Source organism: Caenorhabditis briggsae (assembly GCF_000004555.2).
Source record: "Caenorhabditis briggsae complete genome, chrX, whole genome shotgun sequence".
In the NCBI taxonomy this organism is placed as follows: Eukaryota; Metazoa; Nematoda; class Chromadorea; order Rhabditida; family Rhabditidae; genus Caenorhabditis; species Caenorhabditis briggsae.
The window spans coordinates 1,006,002-1,019,440 of NC_013491.2; the positions used below are offsets into that span (position 1 = coordinate 1,006,002).

The 13,439-nt window shown below is 38.3% G+C and overlaps 1 protein-coding gene across 1 annotated transcript; it reads right to left on the reverse strand.

Annotated features, from left to right (window-relative positions):
* Positions 1–136: 136 nt before the first annotated feature.
* Positions 137–9,086, reverse strand: CBG16368 (the record flags this gene model as incomplete). Its single annotated transcript, XM_002643580.2, has 7 exons — positions 137–172; positions 1,674–2,360; positions 2,980–3,186; positions 3,240–3,342; positions 3,588–3,684; positions 6,304–6,410; positions 8,974–9,086. The coding sequence occupies 7 exons, from the start codon at positions 9,084–9,086 to the stop codon at positions 137–139; spliced, it is 1,350 nt and encodes a 449-aa protein (XP_002643626.2).
* Positions 9,087–13,439: the final 4,353 nt, after the last annotated feature.

Consider the following 13,439-nt stretch of genomic DNA (forward strand, 5'->3'; position numbering starts at 1 on the left):
AGTAATATTGAAAGAGAAGAAAGAATGGAAGAATACCAAGACACTAGAGAGGAGAATAGAGAGGTGACGGAATGATAATTAGTAGCAAAAGTAGTGAAAGAAAAGAGGAAAAACGGACTCAATGATGATGGAAAAGCTAATCGAAACAGGACAGAACGGCGCTTGGTTTCAGCTAGAGAGCGCCCACCCGGCCCGGGTCGATCTATGAATCGAGAAGGGCGGGTGGGAAAGCTCCGCCCCCTTTTCTGCGCTCGCGCCGTTTGTTTCTGTTTTTGGAACAGTAAAAGAACACTTCGAAACTATCAAAGAAGACTTAAAAACAAGTAAAGACAAAAATGAGGGAGAGAAAAAAGAGTCTTCAGTGTTACAACATTGTAGTTCGATTTTTCTTTTTGTCTTCTTTTTCTTCTTCGTCCCCAGGGCCTGATCAAAGCGACACGTAACGACTAAAAGACTAGCCAGTTAGTCACCTGGGGGCGGGTGAAGAAAATAAGTGAGAGACGACGACGAAGAGGGAAGAAGAAGATGATTGAGAAAACGAAGACCGGAAACTAATCAATGACTGTTATGGTGATTGGAAAAAAAGAGGAGTGACTCAATTTTTATTATTAGCCTTTTTATTGATAACTGACAAAAAATTGGTATGGTGAAAACACGCAGAGAGTGAAAGAGCCATATGCCTATCTTAAAGCTCTTGCCTGTTTTATTGCCCGTCAAGTGGGAGAGGTGGTAAACAGTGACACTCAATTCACTTTTCTACCGGCATTTTGATTTTTTTCAGGAAAAAAATGCAATGGGAATTTGAGGAACACGAGAAAACAATAGGCACAATCACGAAACAATGAAATCACTTCCTTTTTTTGTGTATCAAACGAGAAATAATCAAAGGAACGTCACAGTTGCCAATTTCGAGAATAATCTACGGTTTTTTATCAATCATTGGAGAAGAAGCGAAATTCAAAAATAAACTGTTTTAAAATTTCTAATGATCGCTGAGAAAGAAGAGAACTACTTTAAAAAGGTGTATGAACTAGATGGGCGTGGTTTTTGACCCACCCATATATTCTACAGTTTCGAAATAAAGGACAAAGAAAAAGGTGAAGTGTTTCCCAAAATGTGAACTTTTCGAAGATAGATATCAATGATGGAAAGATTACAAGAAGAGTCAGTACGTGTCAACTAGAACCTTTTTCTTCACCAATAAAACAAAATGAATAACTGACTACTGGCATCATAATCATTAAGATTTTATCAAGAAGTATTTCCAAAAATTAGTTTCAAGAAAATCAATCAATGGAAAAATTTCTGTCTCAGCACACACTCACACGAAACCAAAACTGAGAGTTGTCGCCCTCCCAAAACCAAACGATACAAAACAAGCAAGAGAGCGTAGAGAAAAAAGAGAAAAAAATCGGAGAGAGAGTCGATTTGCTCGCTTTTATCGCCTCTCACACATACTCATCATCACGGATTTTCATGGATGTGCATGAAAAATGCCAATGTAGATATGAGTGGATGTTTTTGCTGTGGGAGAGTTGAAGAGAAACACATGTGCTTGTGCATTTCGGAAAGCTCAGCTTGACGCCTCGCGCCGGTACCGCCGCCAACATCACGAAATAATGGAATGGGTCCCCCTACTCCCCCCGCGGTTATGATCCGTATCTTACACTTACCCTCAACTCGACGGCTTCCTCCTGTTCTTTTGTCCTCTTGGCCATATAATCCTTTTCCAGTCGTTTCATTCGTTTGGCATTCAACTGAACCTGGTTGGCGACGGCGAACAATAGATCCGCATCGTTCTCATATCTCTCACGGACTTCTCGCTGGAAATACTTGAGCATTCCTTCCATATCAAGTCGTAACAGCTCAATTCTGGCTTGTTGAAGAATAGCGATCGATATGCAGAAGATGTAATCCATCCCTTCTACCAAAAAACAGTCCATTATTCGATTTGCAATATCCAGTGGCATTGTAGTTGTGAAAAGTGTCAAAAACCATGAGGAGGCGTACATCGATGTGTCGAATCCCATATTATTGAAATGCGTATACAAATCTGGCATCTGATCCTGAACCAAGCATTCCAGTTGGAACATACATAGACCCAAATCTGTCATTGTTGGCTTGTAGAGTTCTCGGAGACGGTAGTTCTCCATAAGGCTGACAAGAACTGCGAACGCTTCTTCTTCTGGCATCTGGAGAAGCAGAAGGCCGACGATGAATGCCGATCCTTGACAGTAGCCCACTTCTTTGTCATGGACTGAGTATGCCTTGATTACGTTGAAGAGAAGAGATTGTCCACGTTCGCCGTCTTTGAAGAAGTCGAGCTCTGGATAGGTACGTGGAATATCGCGTTGGATGACCTGAAATAAATAACAATAGCACTGATAAATAAACGATTGCTGAAAAAAGAGCAAATTCCAGATGAGACTAGAATTCTATTTGAACCTCCGGTTTGATAAACGTATTCTACCATAAGCTTGTAGGAATTCTGGATTCACTTAGGGGTTTCAAAGCTAGAACTTATAAAATTACCTTGGATAAAACTTTAAGATCAGAACGTTGGAATGAAATACTGAAAGTATGGCACCATTTAAGTTTTCATGATTTTGAACAATTAACTGGAAACCAGATTTTCGAAAATGTTTCATAAATTTCTATATGACGGTTCTTCCTATATAACGATCTCCCTTGATTTGTTTATATCGGTGGGCTTGAAAGATCGTGAGTTAGTGAACATCTATTTTTAGCTCATTTTTCAACTAATATCTGTTTCGCACTATATTTTTCTGAATTTCTGCCAATACTGAAAATTTTGAGGCTTTAATTTTCAGCATTTTTTCTAGTGGCGGCCTGGAATTGATGGGAATTCGAATATGCCTCTGAGAAATTTTCATAAAATGACGATTTTGAGCTTTTTGAGCGTTTCAAAGAGATTTCTGACGGTTTTTTTGCCCGAGTTTGCTTGTAAACCAAAATTACCTTTTCATAAACCGAAGACTGTCTCATATAATCACTGTACAAATCGTGTACACTCGATACCGATGCATTAGACAGATTCTGCCAAGCAATCATTCGAAAATGCTGCGGTATTCCTTTTTTAACAAGCTCCTTGATGTGATTCGGACGCTTTTTGACTTCAACTTCCCAGTTGAGAATGAGCTCTCCCCACACGGACCATAGATCTTCCTGGAAATACTGTCAGGAGAATTAAGGATGGATTGTTTTCTTGGTTTCAGTACCTCATCTTCTTCAGGAGAGTGTGTATGTTCTCGAGCACCTTTCCTACTTCCACTGGATCCTGTCTTTTTGGAGGCCACACTTCGCGAATCTTCCTCATTTGATCTGAAAAATTCAAATGCTTTCGCAAATTTCAATTTCCATTGTCTATAACATCCCAAATATTCCGAAATGCAAACAATCAGAGGCAGTGAAAAACTACGGTATTTACTATTTTTGTTCGATTTTGAGAGTGTTTGGTCAATGTTTGGCCAACTGCTTTTTATGACTATACGCACAAGGAATCTTTTTCGGCTGGTACTATTTAAGGGATTTCTTAAAAGTTCAAGTCAAGAAAAAATCTACCGTACTTGTTTAGCTGTTCCATCTTGGCAAGCAAATCGACTTCATTGATTGGGATGGGGTCTCCAGTCTCGCACGGCTCGCCACACTCGGTGTCTGCGGATCCTGAAAAATGAATAAGGTTTATATTTATATTGGAAAAGTGCGCGGAAGGGGGTACTTCTTATTCTCAAAGTGTCAGTCAACTTGTAGAGAGAAGTAAAACCAAAAAAACCTAAAGAAGCTGGGAATGAAATGTGAGAGAGCAATCTAGGGAGAACTACATAACCCCACAAGTTCTGGCGATATACATACAAATGGCAAGAGTGAAAAAAAAAGTGGGAGGTCTCTAATAAACGTTTTTCACCCTCTGACGCCTCTCTAACTTCCATTTATAACAAAGCCACAAGAATCGCAACGAGTGGGTGGCAGAACAATTTTTTGTATGAAAGAACAACGATCAGTTAGTATATGAACAAAAGAGGGTCCGTCAAAAAGGGCGACGGAGTATCGGAATAGGCCTAAAATGGAGAGAAGTGTATGCAACAAATATGACAAATGACGACGACACCACTCGTTTTGTCGTCCCCGACTCTTCTTCAATTTTTGCCGCCATTCCGAAACGAACCCAGTTGTTGTGAGCCTTTCTCGGGACATGCTTTTTCTTGTGTCCTTTCCGGGAAAGAAAGAGATACCAACAAAGACAAGAACATATTAAAAATGAGAAATAGATGAAGGGGGTTAAAATTAATGCAAACCGATTGCTAAGGTTTTTTTAAAGACTATGTGGCACGTGCGCACGGTATTATTTTCAATTTTCTAAAATTCCAAAAAAGATAAATTAGGCTTTGTGACTTAAAGTCACAATTTCACCTCAAAATAGGAACAAATCAAATTCTGGTGAGTCGGCTCAGTTTAACACCTGACCACTAGAACCGAACAAAATCACTTGCTTTCCGTAAGGTTTCAAAATTTTCACCGCCATCCGCTCGGCGCCGACACTCTAAAAAGGTGTTTATTTGTTAAGAGGGCTCTTCCGAGCACTGTGCTTCTCGCAACAAGAGAGATAGAGAGAAAGGGACGAATAATCAGCTCTCTTTGTTGATGCAAAAGCACACAGACACCAAACACACATGACTTTAAAAAGGACGGTTTAAAGATCATAATTTGTGTCTTGCTCGAAAAAATTTTGAAGCGAAAATCTTGAATTTTAAAAGTTTTAATTTTAAGTCGTTTCAGCTAGGCTTGCAAAAAATCATTTTTCAAAAGTTGTCCCTTTGCAGTCATTTTCTATTCCCCAATTCCAATAGTCAATTCCCGCTGATCGTGTCGATAGATTATGCTGGATAGCCATTAATTCAAGATAATGGGCGCTAAAAAGATGATTATGTGTACACTTTTCACTTCTTCTCATATCCAAGAAAGAAAAAACAACAAACGCCGAACAAACACACAGGAAGCGATGATGTTCTACTTTATCCCTCGTTTCTATATTCTTTATTCACACTAAATCATTCTGGTTCTAGGGTTCTGATCTACTGGAGTGGAAGAAAAAGGACTAAAGTGCTAGTGGTCACTTTGGGTGGATGAGAGAAGGAAAAAAAAACGAAAAACCACGGAAGAAATGATTCGCGCCAATTTTCTGTGGATAATCGAGGATTGGCCTTGAGACACATTCATCGAAAGTTTCTCTGGTCTATTTTTACATTCGAGATAGGTAGATTAACAAGAATCTATAAAAAATGGCTTCATGTCTCAAGTAGCAAAAAAATGACAAAGGAGAAAGTTAGAAGAAAAACGATGACGGGAAATGAAAAGTCATCTATACTCGATAATCAAATCAGACTTTTTTCTCGCAAACATAATGATTGAGAGGGTCTTCTGGACAAGTTGGATTATACCCTAGATGTCTCGCATGAAAATTACCGACAGATGTAGAACGTAGAAAGATACGCCTTCGTGAACGTGAACTTTCTGTGATTGAAAATTTGACTGAAAATAGCCTAACCGGAAAGAACTGAAGTTTGGTAACAAGTTGGTCCACCTATGAAACGATCAATCAATAACCGTCAACAAGCGGGTCGCCGCGAATGACGAGAATTGTATGTGTACATACTTTTCTTTCTACTTTTACCGTTTGTTCAATTGCTGCGTCTCCTTCCGGTAAGAATCTTTTTTTCAATTTCGTGAGAAAGCAATAAAAAACAAGTTTTCATCGGTCATCTCATCGAATATAACCAAGTATTGGTAGTCGGGGACACAATTAAAGATTCCGGTGACCCCAAACGGACCACACAAGCCGTGCTCCTCCTTCTTTCTCTTTTCACAATGCATGAATAAACGAGCAGCTGAGCTCAGAATTACCACTTCTACTACTAGTTCTCTATTACTTCCCTTTTTTCCAAAAGATTATTTCCTAGTACTTCCGACTGCTAAACTATATATATTCAAATTTACAGGTGTATGTGTATGTGTGTTGTACGGGCGTGTACGCGTGGCTAGTGAAAATTGAGGATGCAAAATAGTGGTGGTAGTGAAAAGCAGTCAGCGATTTTTGTCATCGTATAACAATAGAGGCTCTGTTTGCATTGAATTTTCGCCTTGAATAGTAATACAAAACCAGAAGGTATATAATATTAACACTTATCATTCTAACTATACATCTTTTTGCTTTTTTAAAGCTATGATCACGTTTCTATCAGGAGCTACCAGTTTAAGAAATTGGTCGAATTTTGAAAAGCTTACCGTAATCTGAACTGCGACGCAACGCTGCCGTGGCTGCCATCGGTGGAGACAACTGTGACGGGGAGTTGCGTGGTGAAGACGTTGAGTTTGTGTTTGAGCGGGAATGCCTGGAAACAATTTCAGTATTAAGAAAGCTGGAAAAATTTTGAGTCATTCTGTATTAGAAAGTACAATAAGAAACGAGTTGATGAGCAAAAATGTCAACAGTGGAGAGAGAGAGCAAACCGGAAGTTGATCCAATCACTTCTTTTTTGGCTGGCACCAGTACGAAAGCAGTTAAAATGTCTAGAACAAAAAAAACATGATGAGAGCAAAAGAGAAGAGCGCAGAATCAAGTCAGAAGGCGTCATCTTTTAATTAACGTTGTCGTCGAAACCCAGATTTTATTTTCAACCCATTTTTGGTTAGAAAAACACCGAGAAAGTAAAACTTTTGAGAATCTAGAACTACTATGCAAATGCAAAAGGTGGGCGAGTCCTTGTTGTGTCATTCTTTAAAAGCTTTTTATAAATTTGCTTATCATTTAACTGTCCAGCCGTCAACGCCTCTACAAAATTTGATAACAGAAAAATGGAGTTTCGACGTGAAAAAAAAAGAAAATATGATCACAATTTGAGTTCTTGGAGTTAGTAGAAATGAAAACTACATGATCCAAAAAAATACAAATGAATTAGTTATAAAAGAAAACATTTAAGTTTTGCTAAAACTGAAAATGCGAAAAATAACCATCCAGCGTTTTTTTCATACTTGTAACGGGCCGGGCCAGGCTTTTTCCGAATTTCGGAGGCCTGCCCCGGCCCGGCGGGCCTGTCATTCCACAAGTTTTGAAATTTTCAAAAAACTCATAAGGGGGACCCTTATGTGATTTTTTTCGATAAAATTTTTTTTTCGAGTTTTTTTAATATTTTTTGATCAAACAGACAAACAATTAAAAAAAACAAAAAAAAATGGAGAAAATTGTATTGAGAGGTCTAAATTTGGCTCAAAATGACAAAATTTTTGCTACCGGGCCTTCCGGGCCGGGCCCGGGATTTTACAAGTATGGTCTTCTTAAGTTTAAAACCCCATGAATGTAATTTAGAAACCTTCTTACTGATTTTCGAAAGTGAAAACTAGTTTTGTTACTGGAAATTGAATATACATGCTAATATTTTTTTGGTTTTTCCATCACGCTATTAAATATCCTAAACCAAAAAACTACCCTAAACCAAAAAAAAAGTTTGAACGTCAACATAAACGTACGGAAGAAGATGAGATCAAACGATACAAGGACGAAAAGATGCGGAAAAAAGGTCGGGGTCGAATTGCCAAGTCTTAATCCAATCCGCGGCCGCACAATACCGGGGACACACACAGAGGCGAACGTCTCCATTATATACCGTTAATCAATAAATGAGGATAATAACGGAACTCTCTAGAACGGGGGCCAAAAAAGGTGGTGGGGAGGACGGGACCTCTTGTATCGCCCTTCTTGCGTGAGGGCCCCGGTGTGTTTGCGTGTGTTGCATAGTATGTATGTGTTCACTTTTCCCTGTATATCCCACGTCTTCTCTTTTTGCTGGACGGTCGGAAGAGAGGGAGAAAAAAGAAGAGATAGGCCGTCCATCAATGTATACAGGTTACCCCAAACATGTTTTCCGTGGTTGCTAATGCTGATACATTTTAGTAGCATTACGTGGAAACGCTTCCCCCTGTTATATACCAGACACAACACGTAATCATCAACACCAGTTCGTGGATCCTGGCTCTGACCTTCTCATCGATGACTGACCGATATTTGCTTGTGTTGTCACGTTCGGAGAGCATTTCACTTCTCCTTAGAGGTTTTTGTTAAGAGCAAATAGAACGGCTCGGAGTGTACTATCTTGCACACAGATCAGTTCCTTATTTTCAAAATCAGTTTTTTTTTCTAAAATCCTTTCCTGGTTCTATTGATCAAGGAGAAGGAGAAAAAACGGGATGCCATCACTCGAATGTTTGTATATAGTGTTCCAAATTTAGAACATTCGACGCGGACTGCCGGTTTTCCGTGTATGGTGGCGCCGCGCCAGCGGAGTATTTTTGGAACTGTCGATGACCAATCCGTGTGTGTGTGCGGGAAGAAAAAGAGACAAAAATGGTCACGGGTGAAGAGCATTGTGTTGTGGAAAATGAAGCAGAAAAGGTAGAAGAATAGGGAAAGCGAAGAAACAATGAAGTTTTTGTGTTTTTTAGAAGAATGGATAAATCAGAAAATTACTGTTTAGTGAACAAAACCCAGCAAAACTAAAGCATATGAATCAGTTGGATAGGTTACGTTTCAGCCAAAATACGGACGGATTGATTCGTCAAATAGACATACTACAGTAACTGTGTCGGAACTGCAAAATTACCTACAACCTGCTGGTAAATTGGGTGAAATTGAGATAATCCTTTCGAAAAAAAAGATACAGCAAAAATGATGAACTGTGAAAGACCGAGAACTAATGGAAGGACGAGATTCGAAACTACACTAACCCACAGAAGCCAAGTGAAATAGAAAGAAAGTTAGCGAAAGACTTTGTAAGATGTCAGCAATGTCTTATTCTGTTATAAACGGAATTGAGAGAAACATATTCGATAATTATGGATATTTGAAAGAACATCGAATAATTTTTTGAAGTCCCGGAACCCCAAAAAAAGCATTCTTACCATAATCGCTCCCAGTCTAGATTGAAGAAACTTGCAGTTTCTTGAAAGAATGAAGTAGACTGATGGTGTGGAAACACAGATGGGGTTCCGACAAGAGCCGGTGAAGGCACCATCGTTTAGAAATACTGTAGTAGGAAAGTGAAATAGTTGATTTTGTTGTGTTACTCTTGTTGTTGTTATGTTCGAATATATGGTAGGTGTTTATCCAGAGATAATCAGTCGAAAAGTGCTGGTCGGACAATTGAGAGCTCAGCGGGAGGCGGAGATAGGGGAAATGTTGAGCCGCGAGCTCCCTCCGTGTTTTGCGTCCGTCGCCACTACTGTGTCTATATGGTCGTCGCGAGGAAGAAGCGAAACAGCATACTGTCGTGGAGTGAAAAAAAGGAACGATATGGGGGAGAGATGGCGAGCGGGAGAAACAGAGGCGTTTACAGAGAGACCGCGCGGGCGCAGTCCGAAGTAGGCGTGACACAAAACGGTTCGGAAGACGCGAGAGAAAGAGTCTGAATCTGTGCCCGTAGAGGAGAAAAGAAGGAGCAAATACCGTGTTTTTTTCTACGTTCAAGGGAATGAGAGGAAAGAGAGGCATACTCTCCTTGGCTTCTTTTCTTGGGTTTGGTTTTAGTTGCTCCGGCGAAAAAAAAACAACACCGACGCGCGGGAAACACGAGACTCGCGGATTGAAGCATCCCATCGCTATTCAAGCCTCCTACCCTTCAGTTGATGTCATTGTTTATTTATATCGGTAATGACCATACCGTTTTTGGAGGGAGATGACCGGTATCTCACAAGTTCTTGAAGGTTGACCCTGGAAGAAAATTCAAATATTCCGGATTTCGAGACCCGAAGGCACACAAGCTTGTGCTTCTGACATCTTGGTTACTCTGATTGTGCCATTCTTTTCAACAGAACCCGTTGAACCTAATAGCGAGACTCTCCCGTTTCATTTCAGCAAATCTTGGAGCAGAGTTCAATTTCGAGCTTCTGGATCATAAAACAATGGTAAACTTAATGCATCGACTTATACTTCATTTGCTTTTTCTCCTCCCACCGTTAGTTTCTTGTCCATGACAGATGAGTGATTTTCTAGTCAAGACTTTTTTTTTCAAACTAAGATTCTGAAACGCGATAGCTTGTCACCGTCATTCAGCCCCAAAAAACTTATCTAATTCCCAATCTTCAATACCGCATGACATACCAGATGATTTGGTCACTTACAGTATCTTTTTTCAAGAGTTTTTTCTCGAAAATTCAAGAATTACTTTCAAGAATGCCGAAATTTAGATTTTCCTTCTTGATAAGCAGTAACCACTACCAAATTACAGGAAAAAAACACTTATCGCAAATGAATCTATTTCACCGGAATTTTCGTAATTTTGTATGACATTAATTTTTTGCTGATTCGCGGAACCAGTTCCTACCAGTAACCCAATACGAAACGTCCAAGAAAAGACAAGAGTCAAGTAACGTCTTCTTCATTTGTTGTTATTTGTATACTAACTATTTCTCACGATTTAGAAAGGCAAAGCGAACGAAAACTATTTGAGGAGCAGATTTTGATATTAGGGGGTGCGAGGAAAAAAATTGGTTTCTCGCTGCAAATATTTGGTTGTGAAAGAAGTACGCCCAATGACAAGGCAAAATGAATCAGATTGAGAAAAAAACGAGAAAGAAAAATTGAGAAAAATGACCCGAGAAATTGAAAAATTGGGTAAAAACTCGAACTCTCAGCAGGAGAGGGAATGTATGAGAAAGGGAATGAATGAGAAAAGAACGGGGAGTGTTCTGATGGTCCTAGGTTTATTTTGCGTGCGCAATTTTTTGATCTACCAAATTTGTTTAAGTTGTAGGAGTCTCATCAGTCAAAATTTCCAAAAAGACTTCTTGAAAACTAGAAATATTATACTTCAAAAATTGAGATTTTCAAAATATATCAATAAAAAACAATAAAAACTGTGGGCTAGTTTTCAAAAAAAATTTTTCATTTTTTAAGCTTTTGAAAAAAAACGAATACTTTACAAAGCCAGATCCATTCAAAAGCTATTGAATAGTATTTTATAATCCCAACAATATATCGAAAACTAACAAAATGTTCAATAAAATGCACACTGATCACTTTTTGGACTCTTCGTGACCCCGAAAACTTTAAAGCTGTACGAATTTACAAGAAAGAAAAAAGAAGGAGCGCATGGAGCATCTGTCCCAACAAAGTCACAGAAGGTTTTCTAAAATGCAGTTTTTGAAATTTCTCGGACAAAAAAAGAGTTTCAATCATAAGGAAATTTGAAAATCAATTAGAACCAGGTTGCAAAAAGTGTGGAGGAAAAATAATAGGCATTTGTTTGCGTTGCACTAGCCTGTTTGGCAGAAGCGATGCTCTAGCCACCCTCCGCTTATTTATACAAAAACCTTCGGAATACATTTTATGATATTGGGAGCAATATAATATACAAATCCGTTGACCAGAGACAGCCATCCGGATGCATATTTATGCATATATATCCACAATATATTTATGCTTTGACATGTTATTATGAGCGAAGACGTTCACTTTTTCTATGGTAACCATGAGAGAGGCAGAGTTCTGGGAATGTTTTCTAGAAATGAAATTTTTTTGAAAAGATTTAAAAAATAAATACGTTTTTTATAGTTCAGAATTTTTCAGAGAGAAATATTTGAAAAAAAAACATGTGCATGGGAAAATTAAATAAACTGATTTGTGAATTGAGCTTAATCATTCATTCTTGACGCATTTATTTCAACAGGTGGAAGTCAGAAAAATGGAGTGACTCAAGAATTCTAAAACTGAAAAATACCTTCCCTCTCTCATCATGTTTTTGGGAGTGGCAAGTGAAACCGAAAATTAGTCGGATTAAGACTATCGAAACCAGTAAAAAGTCATTAGACTGGGCGGGAGAAGAGAGGACGCTGATAGATTATTCTGTTGTCTTGTTCTTTTTGGTTCCGATTTAGACACATTTCGGCCGACCCAGCAATACTAAGACATTTTTGAGAATGAGTTTTTGGGGAACAATGCCCTTCTCGAATTTGTTAAGAAACGAAGAAAAGGAGAAGAACGAGAGGGTAGGATAATAAAAGTAGAGAATTGAATCTAAAATTCGCAAGTGAAAACAGAATGAAGAACTAGAAAGAAATGATAGTTCGTGGCGGAAAGCAATAGATAAAACTTGAAAAAAAACGTTGAAGAATAAAAAGCAAGTGCGGTGTTATTTTTCTGTGCGAACTGTTGCTGACAATGTTTATGCAAAGCATGAGAATGGAAATAGCCGAAAAAGTGGGAAAAGCACCTTTGTTGATAGAAAAAAAAAAAGAAAAAGAAGGATTAAAGAACAGATATAAAGCGAACAGAATATCAGAATCAGAATATTCCAATGACACATTATTTCAGAGAGGTCTTGAAGAAAAATGAGCCAAAACGTTCTGCTGAATTCTGAGAGAAGCCGAAAGTGCACAAACATAAAACAGAAATTTGTTTATTTTCTAGTAGCCCAAATCAAAACATAGAGTTTTTGATGTTTAATCGATTGAAAATATTTAGAGTCATAAGAAATTGATATTATGTTGAAATCAAGCATAGTTGACATTCTAAGTTAACAAAATAAATTATTAAAACTTTTTTCCGGGATTAAAGCTACTATAGACTTTATTTTCTAATAATTTTTGAAAACGAATGAGTCGGATCGTACAAATCTAACAGGTAGATTATTGTATTTTCACGAAAAAAACATATACTCACTGGTAATTCTCTCTGGTAAACTAACTAGTTTTTTTTTCATCTGTTGTGCCTGTCCTATCAACCTGCAGAAAAAAAAATCAGAACACAACAAATAAAAATTTGAAGTCGAAAACGAACGATTTTAGAGATTGAGGAGCGGCTGACCGCCATACCGGTCACTTCTAAAGTGTTTGCACTATGCGCACACCAAAAGAGGTATCTCAAGGTTACCGCATTATTAGGAGGAGAAAGAAGATGAAGTAAAGAAACGGATGGGGAGCAAATCTGTTTATATACATTCTAATGCTTGGAATAAGTAGTTGCCGCGACAGTTCAGTAGGAGGAAAAAGAGCAACAATCGGAGAGCACGGTCTACTATTATTTTCTGTGCGGATTGGGAAGCAGAGGCATATCCAAAACACTTGATATTTGTGTTATCAGACGGGAAGCGTTAGAAAAAAGATGAAGAACGGTTGAGAAAAGAGAAGGAGTTCGGCATAACTACTGTTTCATTAATAAACAGTTGGAAAAGAAAACTTGATAGAATTCAGAGAAGGGGTTACAAAATAATGCCAAGTAGGTCACTCTTTATTATTTTTCACATTTTGAAGTATTTCGTTTCAAAATAGTAACTGCATGAAGATCACAAGAAGCACAAGAAACGATCCGAAACTTCAAAGCAGTGCTGTTAGTTCCAGAAATTTCAGAATATTCATATTTCATTTTAAAT